At 37.9% G+C, this 19327-nt stretch overlaps 1 protein-coding gene across 1 annotated transcript; it reads left to right on the forward strand.

Annotated features, from left to right (window-relative positions):
• Positions 1-14277: 14277 nt before the first annotated feature.
• B3galt1 (beta-1,3-galactosyltransferase 1) lies at positions 14278-19088 on the forward strand. Its single transcript, XM_046447635.2, has one exon. The coding sequence runs from the start codon at positions 14295-14297 to the stop codon at positions 15273-15275; it is 981 nt and encodes a 326-aa protein (XP_046303591.1). The 5' UTR covers positions 14278-14294; the 3' UTR covers positions 15276-19088.
• The last annotated feature ends 239 nt before the right edge of the window (positions 19089-19327 follow it).

Here is a 19327-nt window from a genome sequence, read left to right on the forward strand (position 1 = left end):
ATTTATTCTTGAAATAAATCAAGTAATTTAAAACCTTTGTCTCTTTGCAAATGCATTGCAAATCTCTTCTCTTTACCATTCCCTACAATCAATTTTTCTCCTACTGAGCTTTCTGTATTTGTTTTTATTCTATTTAGTTATTTAGCAAAGTACTGGGGATTGAACCCAGGGGCATCCTACCACTGAGCTATAACCCCAGTGGTTTTTATTTTTTATTTAGAGACATGGTCTTGCTTAGTTGCCCACGCTGACCTTGAACTTGAGATCCTCCTGCGTCAGCCTCCAGAGTAGCTAGGATTACAGGAGTATGCTACTATGCCTTGCTTCTATTTATTTTTAAATTTTAGTATCAAGCCAAATTCTACCTCTCCCAAGAATCATCCAATCATCCCCATCAAGAATTAAGTATTTCAGTTATAATAGCATGTAAATAGTACCTCTAATTACCACTTAATTTCCCCACATATAATTAATGTATCTCTAAGCTCCTTAAAGATAGGGGATTTACATTTTAGTTTGTGTATTTAGTATAATGTTAATAAAAGTTAGCAATGGGATTCTCAAATGTAATGCATGGACAAACACACACAAAATCATAGTGGTTCATTTTCAGTGCAAAAAGGTGAGGGGGGAGTGGAGAATAATAAGTGTCAGTCTGTCTCCAAATTCACCAGTAGGACCATGTGTGCTGACATGTATGATTATAAAGTAAGACTAGCAAATCATAAAAAGAACCAAATGAATTTTCAGCAATTTTTCAGAGTATACTTAAGGAGGACTATTTTAAAATGAAGCAGCTTCCTAGCAGAGATAATGGTTGTCATTCAGGGCAGGATCACATGAGGGCCATGGGACATTGTCAAAAGACATGCCATACGTCTTTAGAAAACATGAAAAGAGAAAATTGTGCCTTAAAATCTATTTCTCAGTTCAAAGGGCTGCTCCTCACATGGAAACGCTACGTAATATTTTCTGAGGTGAGTATAGTAGGAATTTGTTTATTTTATGGTGGTTTGTAGTTCTCTCAGGCAATGCCAAAGTGACCAGACATAAACATTAACAAAAATTAAACTCTGTATGCCATTTTACAGTATGACATTTGCCTTAAAATCTGAAAATTAGATGATCATCGTCTCATTTTATCCTTAAAGAAGTAGAGATAATGATTTTGGTGCAGGATTATTCATTGTAAGCAGGCCAGGTAGAAAAGGCATTAGGTAGGGGACTTTCTGAGAAGGTAAGACCCAGATTTGGCAACTACCCAGCTGGAACATCATGGTCAAGGACAAGGCGGCCCAAAAGTACTTGCATTCTCTGGAACTCCACCACCTCCTCTGCCTGGATTCAGAGCTATGATGTTTGCGTGTGGAGGCTGTAAATCTTTCTCTGCTCATTCAGGAAAAATCAAATGTCCTTGTCTCCCAAGTGCTTCCTAGGAGATTCCAAGAGTCAGAAAGCTGCTGCCTCCTGATGTTGCTCCCTCCTGCAGCTATGTCTTGCCTGGAGGCATCTGATGGTGGCATACAACTTTATCATAGTTATAAAGGAGCCTGGGAAACTAGATTATAGATTTCAGCTTCTTTTACAATTACTCCATTTCCAGGAAGAAATATTAAAGAGGTGTTGGAATGAGAATTGAGTTGCTAAAACTTAGCAAATCTTCCATAAATGGAGAATTTCTTGACCACAGTCATTTAGCTTGTTAAATGGCAGAGCCTTCTGGTACCAAGTCTTACAGTCTTTCCAAAATAAATGAGTGCCCCGTAATGGTAGAGATGAGTAGCTCACATGGCCTTCAGAGCTTAGTTAAAATAGACCTTAAGAACAAATATTTCCTTTTAATTCCATGAGTTCCAAGCATTATTACTGATTGGAATTTCAAGATATCAATATTTTGAAGGGACTAGTCCAGCTAATGAGCTAATGGAGATGGGTTCTTCAACTTGTGTTTAGCTCTATAAAAAATACTGCCTGACAACATCTACACTATGAAACAGAAGCTCAGAGCCAAGGTGAGATGCATTGAAGCTATGAGTCCATTTTCCCTACGTCTCACATTACTTCATGGATAATTAAAGGGCATATGAAAAAATATTTTCTCTGTCTACCATGCAAAAAGTGAAATACACAATGTGGTATAAATACCCACATATTACAGTTTAGTAGATCTATGTTCAAATCCAGGCTTAATCACTCGTTATCTGCATGAAGATGAACAAACTGCTTTATTTCTCTGGACTCACTTTCTTCTATAAGATGGGAACCATGACAATTTACTTCTTAGTAGAAATATTATTAGCAAGATGGGTTAGACAGCTTATTGCTGTGACAAATATCTGAGAAAAATAACTTAAAGGAGGAAATATGTATTTTGACTCATATTTTCAGAGATTTTTGTAGCTGGCTCCATTGTTCTAGACTTGAGATGAGGCAGAACATGATAGAAAAAAGGTGTGGAGGAGAAAAGCTGCACAGTTCATGGCAGTCAGCAGCAGGGAATCAGAAACAGAGAAGAAGGAGCCTGGGCCAAGATAAAGTGCCCAAGGAACCATCCCTTTCTACTAGGTCCCATTAACTATACTTTCTACCACCTCCCATTAGACCATTCAAATCATGTTGCCTCAATAAACTGAACCACTGATGAGGTCAAAGCCCTTCCTAAAGGTCCCACCTCTGAACACTGCTGCTGGGGACAAAGCCTTCAATGTATGAGCCTTTGGGGAACAGTGCAGATCCAAACCATAACATAACGTTTTACTTATAAAGTATATTATGTGATCCTAGAAAGTAGTAGGAATTCATTAAAGAGAAACCATTGCTTAATATAGTATTTCAAAAGAATTAATGACTAAATGTTGTAAATTTGATTAGCACATCTTAGGGATTACATGCTATTGTACCCAGTCATAAAAATTGTTACCCTTCTGATTGAAGAGATATAGGAAAGAATGGCAAGAGATCATTTTTTTCCTTTAATTTCTGATGGTTTTGCCTTTGTATGGTGTCATGTGTATTTTCAAAAAGGACTATTTCCTTTTATAATTGACCAGTTTCTAACTATACTATTAGAGACCTTTCCTAAATTCTCCTTCTACAGAACTTGAAAACTGTCTGATGGACTTTCAAATTATGTGCTAAGAGAAAAAGAAATGAAATAACTTAAAATTTCTTAGAAAAATCACTTATAATCATTTGAGCAGGTCTTGGTGAATAAAAGACTATTAAAATACAGTCTTTAAATTTAAAATAGCCTCAGAATTTCATAGAAATTCATCTCTAATGGTCCAAGTAAAATATCCTCTGCATGATAATTTTTACATTTTAGCAGTTTTGGTAATAACCTGACATCTCAAAAATGAAGAAAAACAAAGTTCGCATCTATATAAGTACACATAATGTCATTTATCTATTTATTCATTCATTTATTTTTACTTTTTTGTGGTCTTCAACAGACTCTGTCTTATATACTGGTTTAGCTTGTCCATGAGATAAACTTCTCTGTTTGTATGGAAAATTAACAAAAGAATGAGAATTGAAATGTGTTTGGGTTAAAACACTGTGCTCTGAAATATATCATCTTCCAAAGAGAGGGGAGCAAGATAGAAGTAAAACTTCTCCCTTCAATATAAGGAAAAGGGCAGTACTAAAAATAGGAAGGATGTGAGTGCATCAACCCATCTTCCCAGAAAACAATGTTGGAGAGAAAATAGCAGAAGCCATGTACTCAAGAGTGTGAGTGCTGATGAGTGTGAGTGCAGAAGTGAAGAGTGCCCAAGTGTATCAAAGGCAGTTGACACCAGGGAGGAAGGGACTGGGACAGTTTCCCGCTTTCCTCAGAATGCCATGGTGTGTTAGTCTGAGAGGTTCAGGAGTTAAATGGGTAAGGAAATGAGGAAGACACAGGAGAGAGCACTCATTTATGCCGTGGTGTGAAATCAAGAAGGAAACTGACAATAATTCAAGGTAATGTCAGGGTCAAGAGAAGAATTGGTTGGTCTTGTCATTTTTCCAAGCAAAGGAAAGACAGCATTTCTAGAACTAAAAGAGGAGCTAGCAAATAAAGAGACTAAAAATCCCAAATGTGAAAGAAGTCTTTCTTCAGGGGGGATTGCAAAGAAAGTACTAGCATCAGAATTCCTCATCAGTGAGGGTTCATGCAATTCTGAACCTAAGTAATATTTTAAGGAAAAAAAATTCCCCAAGATTTCATTGCCGAACTTCATCTTGAATGTTTTCTATCAACTGTTGATTCTGAAGCTATATTAGAAAAAAATTCTAATGTTATGTCACTTAGTGCTAATGATAAATAGACATAATGACATTTCCTCTAACCTACATGCCCCTTCCTTTTTTCTCAACACAGGTGCAAGACCTTTTTATACCAGGCATAAAAAATGAAATTGAAAGCTTCTTATGAAAATAGTCAACTGGAGATACCAAGTGCTATTTTTATCTTTTTGAGCAATAGCCAAGTAAGAAAACCACTTTTGTACTAATTAGTCAAGATACATTGGCTGATAATTCCTCATGAAACATTTTATAGGCAATCCTTTCTGACTTTATTTATCATGTTTATATGAATAGTGACAATGCTTTACGTTCATGTAGCACTATTCAGCTTGTAAAGTATTTTCAATCATACTATCTCACTTGGTCCTTACAATGACTCTGCAAAGCCCAACCAGTTTTTAAAATTCTCATTTGATCAATAAGGAAATAGAAGCATAGGTTTTCAGCGGCTTCAGATCTGATGACTAACATTGGGGAGATGAGTCTGGGTCTTCTGATGACATAGAATCGATTACCTACAAAATAATATCCACCAGCAGCATCTACATAAAATTATTTTGGGCTATTTGGGATTCTAATAAGCTGATATTATTAAGGGAGCATTTGAGTTAGAAAACAAAAAGGAAGGAAAGGAAAAATCCCAAATTCTCTTCCCTATGTTATCAGTTGTTTCATAGTACTAATATTATTCTTTTGAAATTGTACTTAATATTACCTCTCCGCAACGAACTAAGAGATCTCCCTAGACTTTTACATTTTAGACAGTAAATGCATGAACACAGCGATTTTTTTTCTGGTTTCTAAAGATGGGCATTTATATCAGCCTCCCCCCACAAAAAAAATAATAATAATGGGACAAATGAATACTCTTTTGGTATCACATAGCTCATCATTTTAAAATTCTCCCAGCTGCTGTTTATATTAGTCAGATGTCTTTCCTCTCATCCTCTTCCACATTTCTAATAAAAAATACTGGCATTTCCTTTCCCAATAGAGAAGCTCCACCCGAGGCTCAATCTAACTGCCAAGCTTCCAGGCGCCTATGATTAAATAAGTGATTGCTCTTCCCATCTTTAAAAACGTGTCTTATGTAAGATACAATATCCATCACTGCAAAGGAAGCCAAGCATTTATTTAAAATAATGAGATATCCTCATTTTCATTTTTTCCCTGAGAGGATTGTAGCGATGTTAAAAAAAAAAATTCTCTGAATTCTAGAACTAGGGCAACACATTGATTTGAAGAAAGCTATAATCTTCCCTTCTAATTTGAAGTGCACATTCTCCTCGTGAAATAAAGTATGGCTTTCAGAATAGCAAGAGCCTTGAGCCCACACGAAGACACCCCATCCCTCCTCTCTCTCAAGTTGGCCCTATTCTTCCCAATGCAGGGATTTATAAAGATCTTTTGAATAAATGTCAAGATATGTTAGTTGGAAAGGAGAAAGGTTCAAACCATTTCTTCTAGATTTGGGAGGGAAATGATTTCAGCTGCCAAGTCATGATGAACTTACCATTTGCTTTTTGCCACTTCCTGCTGCACATGATCTACTGGGTACGTTCAATTATGGGGTCTCTTTGAAAAGATTCATAATTAAATTTTTAAAAGGAACAAATTAGCTCCGTGTCTATCTTTGCTCTTAAGGGCACTTGGGGATTTCAACTTCTGCAGATGGGCATGGCTCTTTACATAGCCAGGGGTCCTGCTTAAAAGAAAGACTGGAGAGAGTCATCCCCTGTCACTCAGAAAGTTAATAACTTAGCGAGCTGGATAATGTAGTGGCTTATGAAATTCTTCCTTGAAGAACCATTATCTAGTGTTAATTGTACTTTATTTCTTTCTCTCCTGTGCTTATTTACAGCATAATTACCAGAACAAGAAAAAGGGAGAGAGCTGGGCACATCAGGATAACCATATGCCAAATTAATGCAGCCTACTAGAAGCTCTGGCTTAGGGGGCTCATTCATCAATTAGTTCTGTTGTGGTCTGAATTCCTGTGTTTCCCCAAAGAATGAAGATACTTTGATTTCACTCATCTACCTGCTCTGAGGAATGTCATTAGAGAGGAAAACATTTTTCAGAAAGGATTTTACTTGGTACTGTGAATCACCAAAGCCTCACTCATTGTAAAAGCATCTCATAAGCAGAAGTAGTTAGTGCTTCCTTGCCACGTAACCCCCATTTTCTTGTCTTGCTTCTCTTTGAACTGGTTGCAATGACTTTACTTTTTCCCAACTGTCCTCTCTTCACCATTTTTTAATGTTAGCATGCAAATTTATTTTTATTAAAACCACTTTTGTAGTGCCATGTACTCTATGAATATCCCAAATTGGCTCCCAATAATAGAAATGCTGATAATTTGAGATGACTCAGGAGAATGGTCATTTTCTCCAGAAACCAAGCCAGTATCTCAGGAACTGTCGGTCTGGGAAATGCCACAGTCCTGGCTTGTCTTTCTCGACTAGTGTGAATTTTTGAAGGAGTCAGAGGAAAAAGAAGATGGCAGGACTGAAGGACTACTTAAAACTATGACACACTTCATATGGTCATAAGCTGACTTTTCTTTCTTTCTTTTTAAATCTAAAAATAAACCAAATTTTGTGTTCCTTTTCACATTTATGTTTTACTCTTCTTCGAATGCTAATTACAAGTTTTTCAACCTTTGAAAGTTTAGTTTACCAACCAAGAATTTACTTGCTTGTTTACCAGCTTAAATCAGGAAAAATTAAAGTGAGAAGGAGAAAGGTCTGTGGAGCAACATATTTCATTATTACTACCCAGGAAAGTGGATGCAACAGGTTGAATTGTGCAAAAGAGATGTGTTGAATTCTTTGACTCCTGTACCTCAGAATATGACACTATTTGGAAATAGAGTCTACATACAAGTAAAGTTACAAAAAGGTCATTAAGGTGGGCAATATGGTGTCCTTATAAAATGGGGAAACTCAGGAACAAAAGATATACACACAGTGGAATGGTACATGCAGATGAAAGCAGAGATCGAGTTGACACATTTACAAGCCAAAGAATGGCAAAAGCTAGAAGAGAGGCATGGAACAGATTCCTCCTCACAGCCCTGGGAAGGAACCAGTCTTGCCACCCTCTCAACCTTGTAGCCTCTGGAACTGGGACACGATAAATGTATGCTGTGAAGCTACCCAATTTGTAGTACTCTGTTCTGGCAGCTCTGGCAAAATAATACAGCAGGTGACATCTTTAGCTCTAGAAGCAGAAGGGGGCAGAATGGTCATAGCTGGGAAATACAAAGAGAACAAAATCTAAAAGAGCAGGAGGGCAGAGATCAGAAGTAGAAAGATGCTCCTACTGAGGCATTAACCACAAAGAGCCAAGCAAAGGCGACAAAAACGTAGTAAAGTTCTCAAAGACTGAACCAGAGATAACTGTCCATTCCTTAGAGTGTCACTGATTTATTTATTTACTTATTCATTTATTCATTCATTCATTTCCTGGTGCAAGGCATCCAATCCAGGGCTTTGCACACACTAAGCAAGTATTTTACTGCTGACATCCCAAGCCCTCCAATTTATCTTCAGTAGCCTCTCTCCTTCCCACCATTGTTTAGTCTCTGCCCCATTATTCTACTTTATCTACTTAATGGTATTTCTTACCACCTGGGACGAATCTTGTATTTGTGTAACATATTATCATTATTTTGCTGCCTCCCACTCCTGGAAAGTAAGCTTCCACACATCCTACGAGCTCAGTGCCTGGCACCTAGTAGGTGTTCAGTGCATCTTTGATAGATGAAGTGAAGCAGATTTAAAAATGCAAAGGAAATCAGAACCTAGAGATATTGTTTGAGATACTGGAGGAGACAAGCAGGCCATTTGTTGAGGTTCCTGTAAACTTTGTGTATGGGTGAGGGAAGTTGGAATCATAGCTAAGCTAACTCAGGATAAGTGGTAACCAAGACATAGGAAGTCAGTGTTGTACTTGATTGTATTAGTTAGGATTTTTCAAAGACATAGAAACAATGATATATAAAAATACATTGTTTAGTTAGCTTTGTTTTTTGTGTGTGTGTGTGTGTGTGAACAAAAGACCTGACAAGAATAATTAGAGGAGGAAAAGTTGATTTTTCCTCATGCTTTCAGAGGCTCAGTCCATAGTCAGGCAACACCATAGCTCTGGGCCCAAGATGAACATCATGGTAGAAGAGTGTAGCAGAGGAAGGCAGCTCAGAACATGACAACCAGGAAGGAGAGAGAGCTCCACTCACTAGGGACAAAATGTAAAGCCCAGAAGCATGCCCCCAGTGACCTGTTTCCTCCAGCTGCGTCCTACCTACCTATAATTATTGCTCAGTTAATCTATATCAGTGAATCAATCCACTGACTATGTTGTGGTCTCATAATCTAATCATTTCACCTCTGAAAATACTTGCATTGTCTAACATATGTTATATATGAGCTCATATATTATATATTTATTATCTAAACCATAAGAAATATATAGAAAGAAATTTATTAGGAGACATTAGCTCACAAGATTATGGAGAGTTGGAAGTCCCATGATCTATCGTCTGAAAGCCGGAGGCCCAGGAAAGCTGATGGTATAATTCCAATCTCAATCCAAAATCCTAAGAATAAAGGAGAAACCAGTTCTATAAATCTCAGGAATGCCCATCTCCAAGGGGAGAAGATGAATGTCTCAGTTCAAGCAAGAGAGTATATTTATTCTGCCTCCACCCTTTCATTCTATTCAGATATTCAACAGACTGGATGGTGCCCATCAGTGTAGCTAAAAGTTCAAACACTGATCTCTTCCAGGAACACCCTCACAGACACACATAGAAATAATGTTTTACTAGCTGTCCAGGCATCCCTCAGCCCAGTCAAGTTGATACATAAAATTAACCATCATATTGCTTGCACCATGATGGAATTGGATACCCAATTATGCACAGTTCACCAGCAACTCTACCCATGTGTAGTGTTGTACCTAGGTCTTAACTCTGACTGGATTAAAAAAATTTTTTTAGTAAGGCTTGGGTCTTTTAAAATAAATTATTCAAAATAGCAGACAGCTTAACAGTTTCTAGGAGAAACATGTGCTTCTTAAATTGAAAATTCTGCCCCATTAACTTCCTGAAAGGTAAAGGTGGATATTTACTGGAGAGTTCTGTGAATGAGGTAATCTGCAATACAGTATGGCCCTGGGGAGGAAATCTTTCAAGTGTTCTAGCTCAATGTTCCTATTTGGAGGGATTTGTATTTAATGGATGACAAGTTAACGTGTCGTCAGTGTCTTGCAGTTGTGGTAAAGCTGCTAAAAGGAGTGACAAATGTTATATGTGCAACTTTCCATTTCACTGATAAATTAACTTGTCTGTTAAGAAGGAATTTTTAAACATCTTATAAAACTAAAAGAACCCCCCAGAGGATTCTACTTTGTGATACTCAGTGACTTCCCTAGATCTTCTCAGTTGATTTTTTTTGTGTGTATGAGGGGGGGGAGGGGGTGGTTTGTTCTGTTTTCCACTGGGTCTTTGACTATAAGTTTTATAAGGGGAGAAAAGATTTCTCTAGCAGGAGAATCTGCATTATGGGGTGGGAGGTGTGACTCAGTGGTAGAGCACTTCCCCAGTGTGCAGGGGTTTGATTCCCAGCTCTGGGTGAAAAAAATCTATAAAACTCTGATAGTGATCCTACTAATTTAGTAGAATTTATCAATTCATGTGCTCAGGATCCCAAATGATGAACTGATGAACTGTCATAATCCCCTTGTCCCCATTAGGTCCTGCTCTTTGTATCCTAATACTGCCTGTATAGAAGACTTTCCCCAGAAGCTCAAATGGTCCGGCAATAGAGTTATTAATACAGCCAATGTATTTGGAGACAAAGCAGACAAAAATTCTCTCTCTTACCTTATATTTAAGGCTACTGAGAAAAAGGAAATCCAAATCACAATATAGGATTACTCAAAGTAATCCAGAGCAGCTGGCCCATTGCCACCAACTTCAACACACATTAAATAGATCTACGCATCACGTGGCTGGCTCTTTCTTCAGTTATACTACTACTTCCTGCCCAAAGGCGTATTTTTTTATTTTTTTGGTCATCTGAGAAATCTGTTCTGTTGTCTGCAAAAAGGCTATTTTTTTTTTAACACTCAGGTCCATAAGTCCACATTATCCTTGGCCGCTCTTCAGATTCTACACTGGTTCCTTTTCACTTTTCTGATTCTCTGTTGTCACTTTTTAAATAGAGGATTTGGTAAATACTAATTTATATTTAGTGTTGACTAAGATATAATACAATACCTATTTTTGTTTTCATTTCTGAAGGAAAAAGGAAAAAAATACCAAATGAAATGGTGATTCTTTCAGTGCATGTGTGCGGGCTTTGGGGTTCACAGAGAAGAGGACCTGCAAAGCACTTCAAAACCTTTCCATCCCACCCACAGCATCTTCAAGCCTTAATGTGATTTTTGCAAATCATTAGTTCTAGTGACCAAGAATCCCTACAGTGGTAGCATAGTGTAGTGTATAACAAACCAGAATAGACTAGAAAAAAATCCAGACAATGGACACATATCTAAGGAAATGAATGTGTGGATCACTGGAAGAATAGCAAGCTGAGAGGCTCCCTGAATGGCCTGGGATGGTTTTCCCACCCAAGACAATGCCTGTGTTCCGAACAGGCCTTAGGAAGCTGGGAATGACCATTTCTAGGTTATCCACTAGCTGCATGATCTTGAACAAACTGTAATACCTTTGAGTTTCCACTTTCTAATCTGTAAAATGGAGAAAATGAGACTTCTCTTATAACACTCTAAGGAATGAAGCTCTATAAAATAGGATAGAATAGCATAGAACACAGCACATAGCATAGTGCCTGGTCCACTATATGCATTTTTAAAATGATAGCTACCAATAATAATGGAAGTCTTATGGTTATTAGTTGTCCAGGAGGAATGTTCATTGTTTGGCAAAAATACATATATTTTCTTCATGATCTCACCTGTTTCTCATATTTCTCCCTTTCCCAGCCCATTCCTAATCTCTTAGGTAACTATATTTATGCAGTCCTTTCCCCCAGAAAAATCTCACAGAATTGTATCAAATAAAACAAATCCTCACTTATTCTCCTAGTATATAGAGCTGTAGGAGAAAGACATCCCTGGCATGGAATTGTTATTAAAGTCAATGGGTGCAATTTGGGGAAGGTAAAATTCTTCCTCATACCCTTTAGATTGCACAAATGGGTGACCAGTTTCCCTAAGCAGAATGTCTCTGGATACCACTTACCATCTGACCCTGCTCATCTTTGTAACCCTCCTCTCACACACCCACCCTCCTCACCATGCTCTTTCTTCTCTCAGCAATCCATACCCAGGTGCATATCATGCTCCATCTCATTTTATACCTTTATATATGATGTTCCTGTTGCCTAGAATGCCCAAATTCCATCCAGATAATTCCTAGGTAGGAATACCTGAATATTTAGCTTAGCTCACATTTTTTCAATTTTCCATGCCATCCTCCCCAGGGGTTCCCTGGTTATTTGACTCTGGGATGTGGTTGGGGAGGGAGATGCACATCACAACCTATGTGGATAGTGTTCCCCCGAATCTGTCCTGTGATTGGGCTCCAGGATTGTACCTTGTCCTCCTATGTTCTGTTCTCCACCCCACCGCTTCTACCTACTCCAATAACCTAATGATAAAATTTTTTACATAATTTATTTGAAATCTTTCCTCCTAGAGTAGGAGTTCTTGATGCTGGAATATGGGTTCTATCTCTCTTCTCATTACTTCACATATAATAAGTAATCAATAAATATTTGATTAATTGGTGATTGGTGGATAAGTGAACTCACAAATGACTATGCAAAAGAGTTAAATGAAGGATTACCTACAGAAGTGAGGATAGTAACTTGACTTTGTAAGGTCAGGAAAGAGATAATAATTAGGAGATCAAAATGTAGAAGAAGTAAATCCTCCATTAGTAACTTGGTTAATGCCTCCTAAAGATTCCCTAGCCTGTTCCAGGTGAGTCTGTTTCACAGTTCCTTGACATCTTAGTCATGGGTTGCTTGCAGTTTAGTAGTAAGCAAGGGGACAAGAGCAACAGGATGAGATATAGGCTAAGACAATGATAGACAAAGTTGGTTTTCTAGTACCATCTTGGGACTCACAAACCCTTGGAATTGAAATGGAGACAATATTTGTATATCCCAAGTTGAGAAGCACTTTCCTAACTTCTTTATTATTAGTTTTTCTCACTTCCCTTTTCTTACTGTCCCACGTTTCAAAATTGTCTTCTTTGCTTGAGGCCATCCGTCATGTCCTTTTTATCAGCTTTCCTGCTCCTTAGAGCAAAAAGTTCTTCCAGAAGGCCAAAAATACTAGATCATGTAATTACAGAGTACTTACTATGGGCCAAATGGGGCCTGACTTTCCCCGCATTCATGTTGCTGGAAGACACTCTAATACTCAGTTAGAACCTAACCACACTGAGTTATTGCAGCTCTCATATGGACCGCACATTCACAATTAGCTCTTCACGCAATAAGAATATGTACTTTGTCTCTGCTATTGCCCCTCATGTCTTTTTATTTCATTATGACTATTGTGCTTAGAAGCCTGATTTTCAATCTGTAATCCTAGTGAAATTCCTTCAACATAGCTCACAATTAAAACATAGTTTTCTTTGAAGCAGGCTTTGTTGAAATTGATATCTATCATCTACTCTATCTACTTTCCAGGGCTACTATATTTTGCTGTAACTGGGAATGATGAAATAATTTTTATATGAATGAACTTTGTAACCTGGCATATATTTTTAACTGGCATAAAATGTAAAAGTTCTAGGAAATATAAAAAGTTCTAGAAAGGATTAGTGTTCCTGAGGACAGCTTCTTAATTTGAACACCAGTTATTCTTTGGCCACATCGTCATTGAATTTATGGCCCTCAAGTTCAGTTGTCTCTCCCATTATACTTCCGCAATGTTTATAGGCAAGTGTAGCTAAGTAAAAAAGTATTAAAAGGGGTCAGAATAATCTCATCCAGGGAACATATGGGTGAATTGTTGCAAACCATAAAAGGCAACTTAGACCAACCCCAAGGTGAATGCTGCCAGCTGTCTAAAAGGATGCTTGGGTAATAATGATTTCCATGCATGAAGGATAAGGTTACGCCCCATAGCAAGCCTCATAGGAAGCAGAGTTATGAACCAAGAGTGGTGAGAGCCAAAGTAAGGAGACAGTAAGGAACAGCTGGGAATTCTTCCTCTCCAGGAGAGACTCAGTATTAGTGGAGACTTTCCAGTGGTGATCAACACATTGTCAAAGAGTTTGAAAAAACAAATAGATGCTGATAATTGATTCCTTCATCAGAATCAAGCAAACAAAAGCTCAGACATGAAAAAATGGGAATGAGATCTGAGGCCATGTGTGATTCTTTCCTGTTTGAAAGAAGATTTTAGTGCCAGAAAGTATTCAACTGCAAAGAAGTCTTCTTGTGAAGAAGGGGATATTTTTAAGATTTTTCTAATGATGTTTACCTCATATTCATCTAGAGTTTATAGTCTATGTATTTGTTTATTGGGCATATATATTCATAAACAACTTCTGTTATAGGGAGAGGAAAAGTGGAGTGGTTATATCATGAAGTTTTTAGGACTTATAAAAATGAGTGATCATGTTTATTTTAACCATCATGGTTATTTCTTATACCCCTACTATGTTTACTTGAGGATGTAAAAATGACAAATAAATCTGAACAAAAACTGTACTTTATTGATTTTTCAGAGTTAAGAGGAAGATTTATGATACATGGAAACTTTCGGCTGGTTTGGAAGAAAGTAAATTGAATGCAGAGATGCTAGACTGCTGCTAAGGCCCATGGACAATCCACAACTCACTCTTCTCTATCAAACTTTAAGATTTATTAATAATATGCTGCCTTTGCAAAACAAAAAAAATCTAATGCCAAGAAGGTATATTCTTCAATATTTGGAGTAGACACGCTCTCAAGACAATGGCTTCAAAGGTCTCCTGCTTATATGTTTTGACGGTCGTGTGCTGGGCCAGCGCTCTCTGGTACTTGAGCGTGACTCGTCCTACTTCATCCTACACTGGCTCCAAGCCATTCAGCCACCTAACAGTTGCCAGGAAGAACTTTACATTTGGCAACATAAGAACTCGACCTATAAACCCACATTCTTTTGAATTTCTAATAAACGAGCCCAACAAATGTGAGAAAAACATTCCTTTTCTTGTTATCCTCATCAGCACAACCCACAAGGAATTTGATGCCCGCCAGGCCATCCGGGAGACGTGGGGGGATGAGGACAACTTTAAAGGGATCAAGATAGCTACCCTCTTCCTTCTGGGCAAGAACGCAGACCCTGTTCTGAATCAGATGGTGGAGCAGGAGAGCCAGATCTTCCACGACATCATTGTGGAGGACTTCATTGACTCCTACCATAACCTGACTCTCAAAACATTAATGGGGATGAGATGGGTGGCCACTTTCTGCTCAAAAGCCAAGTACGTCATGAAAACAGACAGTGACATTTTTGTAAACATGGACAACCTAATTTATAAACTCCTGAAACCCTCCACCAAGCCAAGAAGAAGGTATTTCACTGGCTATGTCATCAACGGAGGGCCCATCCGGGATGTCCGCAGTAAGTGGTATATGCCCAGAGATTTATACCCTGATAGCAACTACCCACCATTCTGTTCTGGGACTGGCTACATCTTTTCAGCTGATGTGGCAGAACTCATTTACAAGACCTCACTGCACACAAGGCTGCTTCATCTTGAAGATGTATATGTGGGACTGTGTCTTCGCAAGCTAGGCATACATCCTTTCCAGAACAGTGGCTTCAATCACTGGAAAATGGCCTACAGTTTGTGTCGGTATCGCCGAGTTATCACTGTGCATCAGATCTCTCCAGAAGAAATGCACAGAATCTGGAATGACATGTCAAGCAAGAAACACCTCAGATGTTAAAATTTTTACCCATGTAAATATGTTTCTTTTCTTTTTTTAAGAAATGGGGCCTAAGGTGTTGGTATATTACAGGTGTCCCCAGGGGAAATGAACCGGTGAAGGGGTTTTGTACAGATTTTGCCTCCTACTCCTAGCTCCTTCTTGGATTACCAATTCCCAAATGCTAAGCTTCAGTCTTAGAAACAATAAATGAATTAGAAGGACCAAATTTCATCCTCAGGTCCTAAGACATGCAATTTATCAAAAAAAAAAAAAGTGACTTCCAGACAACTCCTAGGATTTATGCACTGTGCATCTGAGATAAAAATCTGGTTCTGGGAAACTGAAACTTACAGTAACATCTTCACATCATCTCTGCAAAAATAAGTAGATAAGTAAACAACTTTTTCAAAAACAATTCAGAAACGATGCACAGTCAGGAAGACACACTGGATGTGATTATTAATACCGTGTGTGTGTGTGTGTGTTATTGTTACATTGAATTTTTACATATGTTGCCATGTAATGTGTACAGTATTTGTGGTTCCAACACTGGCAGAGAGGCTGCAGTGAAATGGATGGGAACTTAAAATTGAGAATCAAATAGTCTGTGTGTTTGAAAGGCAACTCTACTTGCTCATCTGAGGATTAAACCTGGTCAGCAGGTAGAATGTGTATAAAATGCTACTTAAACAACAAAAAAAAATTTCTGCTCTTTTGGAACATTACATGGTGCCTCCAAGGAGACTTTGCCAAATGTAATAATCTCACCTGCTTCCTTCTGCATAATGCTGCCAAATGCTTTTCAGTTTCTGGATCAGGCAAGCACATGTCTCCATATGTAGAAAACAAGCTGGTAGGAAGCCAGAGAACAATGAATCACATTGATAAAATATGAATTTAGGTATACATTAAAATTAACATAAGCTTAGAAATAGTATAAGATTCCCTTCCCACACATTTGCAAAGCATGTGAGAAAATCTTTAACAGGTACCATATTATTGAAAGATTTGGCCCTACCATTGATAGAAGTGATAGTAACACCAGAAATATCCAAGTACCTTCAACAGCAAAGCTATTATAAGGTGTTCTCGGGGCTATGTGATTGAGTACCATAGGAAGGAAGGGTGGGGAAGCCTGGGTTCAGATTCTATTAATGCCACCAAACCACATGAGCAGGCCTTTTAACATTGCTGTATTTCAATATTCTCACTTGTAAAATGGCTGTTTTAAAAAAACAAACAAACAAAAAAACACCTACCTCACAGGTGCTGTGAGAGCAAATTGCATTTGCTAAGATTTTTGAGATTCTTAGTTTAAAAGGTGCTACATAATGCAATGTATCATGCATTATGCCAAATGCTAAAACGATTACTATAACTATAATGGTGGTCATCAGTAGTAGTACATCATCTTAATATAAAATCTACCAAAATAAAGATGAACTATGAACTATCAGTGTTCTTAATTCCTCCAAGACTTTGATTTTTCCCTGGCTATAAGTTAGTTGTTTGGCGAAGCTTCAATTTCTCTGCCATCTCTTCTGTTTTCAATGAGTAAGCTATCTTTTCCATGTGTTTCTTTGCTAGCCCCAGGGGCTGTAGGTGAAGGCATTGTTCTTTCTTTAGGGGAAGCATTGGCTGGGAGTCTATTACAGTAAGTGAAGCATACACTTGCAAAACGCATCATGACAACTTAGGTCTCAGGAAACATTTTGCCTGAATTATCTTTAAAAGCGTTGAGGACAGGGAGAATCACTTCTATCAGAAAAACAGGCACTCAGTGAACCTACACATTTCACATCTCCCATTCATTAGAAAACTCATTGTTTTAAAGAAAGTCCCCAGCTGAAAGAGTACACCTTTTAATTTATTTATTATTTTTTAACCTGACCTTTGGGAGCCCCCATAGAAGTCGATGGCAAACAAAATGAACAAACAGAAGTCAAGGCCTATTTCTTGAAGACATTGGATCTCTCATCTCCAGCCCCAAAGTTCCCAGTATAAGACAGGACTTCCTGTCCCTTAATACATCTCATCTCTGTTTAGCAAGACTGATGATATTGATTACAGAACAATGTTAGTGACCTTGGGAGAAATGGAGCAGCACAAGGTGAACCACCCTCCCACCCTGTAGCCTCAATTGCTGTGAGTTCCAGTTACTGGGGAAGTCTCATGACTTCATTCTTGATTCACCTCCCAACCATGCAGCTGAATCAAGTCCACGTCTCATACTACTGCCTTGCATCAACCCCACGCTCAGCCAAGCCACCTTTGATGTCAAGAAATCACACATTATAAACATTATATATGTACATCTCTGAATTATTTCATACAGGTGTGTATAGAGTATGAATAAAGCCCTAATCTTGAAAAGGAGCAAAAATCAGAAAATCATACATCTTAAAAACCTGTCTCCTAACTTTTTTATGCTAGGTAGTTCCCATGTGACAAATATGTAAATATTCATCAAAGACCACATGTATATATTTTAAAGCCATTATTTTCTTCTCCCCAACTGTATGTACAGCTAGACTCTGCCTGCTATGTAACATTTTCTTCTGCATGGAGCTCGGTGAGGCAAGGCCATTTGTCCAGTATTTCAATAGCCTTAAGCATGTTTGCCCTTTCTTTTCTGAATGTTCAAAACAAAATATTGAAGTGATCAAGAAAAATCTCTAGCTTTCTACTTTTGTTAATTTTTTGACATGACACTGGCCAAATTGTCACAATTATTTGTGAATCCATTATTATCATTTCCTTGACATAAAATAATGTTTCGTAATAAATAATGGCAGTATTCTGGGGCCAGGGATGTAGCTCAGTGGCAGAGCTCTTGCCAACCACGTGCAAGGCCCTGGGTTCCATCCCCAGCACCGCAAAGACATAAATAACTAATGGCAGTATTCCACCAGGAGTCATTCAGACAGTTTTTACAAAACTGTTCCCCCACCTGTTTTTCATTATGCACCAGATAACAATGGGTATCGATAATCAGTGTCTATGTTCTTAAAGGTTTTTTTTCCAAATTTATTTTTTGAAAAGAAGTTTTATCTTTGGTGGCTAGTTTGCGTGGCTTTGTGTCTTCTTATATTGGAGCAGTTTCAATACACAATAATGTACTTTGAAATAACCAGAATCAAAAAGCGAAGATCATTTTCAATTTGGAATAAATTCAGAAGAACAAAACCCCTTGTGTGATACGATATGGGGAAAACAAACTCTTTACAGAGAAGCCAAGGAAGGAGTTTTTCAATCAAATTTCTTCTACCAAAAGACAATGGAATATTTCTGTACAGCATCTGGGATATTTTCTACCTTTCCTAATATGTGGGTTCAGTGGGGGAATTGATTATGTCATTTCTTCTGTAAAGGTGAAGATAGTTTTTATAAGCAACAAAGTAACTTGTGAATGAAAGAAGTAATTTACTAGAAACGCTTGTTGATAATTGACATTTAGGTATATCGTTATATATGAATGATTGTATTTATGTATTTATTTGTTCAAAATTGTACATATGGTTTCGCCAAAAGTAATTGTCTGTAAAAGTGCACTCTCCGGGTTTGTAGTACTATTTAGGGTTACATGGGTTGCCAATCAAGCTGCTAATCAGAATACTATTTTTTTGTATCGATGTTATGAAACTAAAAATGACAAATAGATGCTGAAGATGACTTTACATTCAGTTTCTTCACCTTCCTCTTGAAATGTAAACTGTTAATTGAAAGCACGATGCTAATGTACAGGCCCATCTGTCCTGAGGAAGAGTACAATTCCATAAAGCTGATTTTTTTAAACATTGAGGCAAATAAACAGAAGGAGAACATAACCCATTTTGTTGGGGTTTGTGTGCATGAATCTCTTTGGAGAAATGTGATTGTGAAAATTGATCGATGTCCACAATTTACCAAGGTCTCCCTAACCTCAGTGTAGGTGATGACTCATCCCCATCACAGCTCATCCCCAAGAGCCCAGAACAACTCCAACGGTCAGCTTGGACACCATTTGGTCCTATAAGTAGAATTTGGGCTAAATCCACTTCTGGATTTAGGAAACAGGTATCTCCTTGATG

Source organism: Marmota monax, unplaced genomic scaffold (assembly GCF_021218885.2).
Source record: "Marmota monax isolate L192 unplaced genomic scaffold, Marmota_monax_Labrador192_F-V1.1 WCK01_AAM20220418_F8-fsc00007, whole genome shotgun sequence".
Classification (NCBI taxonomy): domain Eukaryota; kingdom Metazoa; phylum Chordata; class Mammalia; order Rodentia; family Sciuridae; genus Marmota; species Marmota monax.

Bases quoted from the DNA above. Each gene is read 5' to 3' on its own strand.
- B3galt1 (XM_046447635.2), top strand. From the start codon at position 14,295: ATGGCTTCAAAGGTCTCCTGCTTATATGTTTTGACGGTCGTGTGCTGG.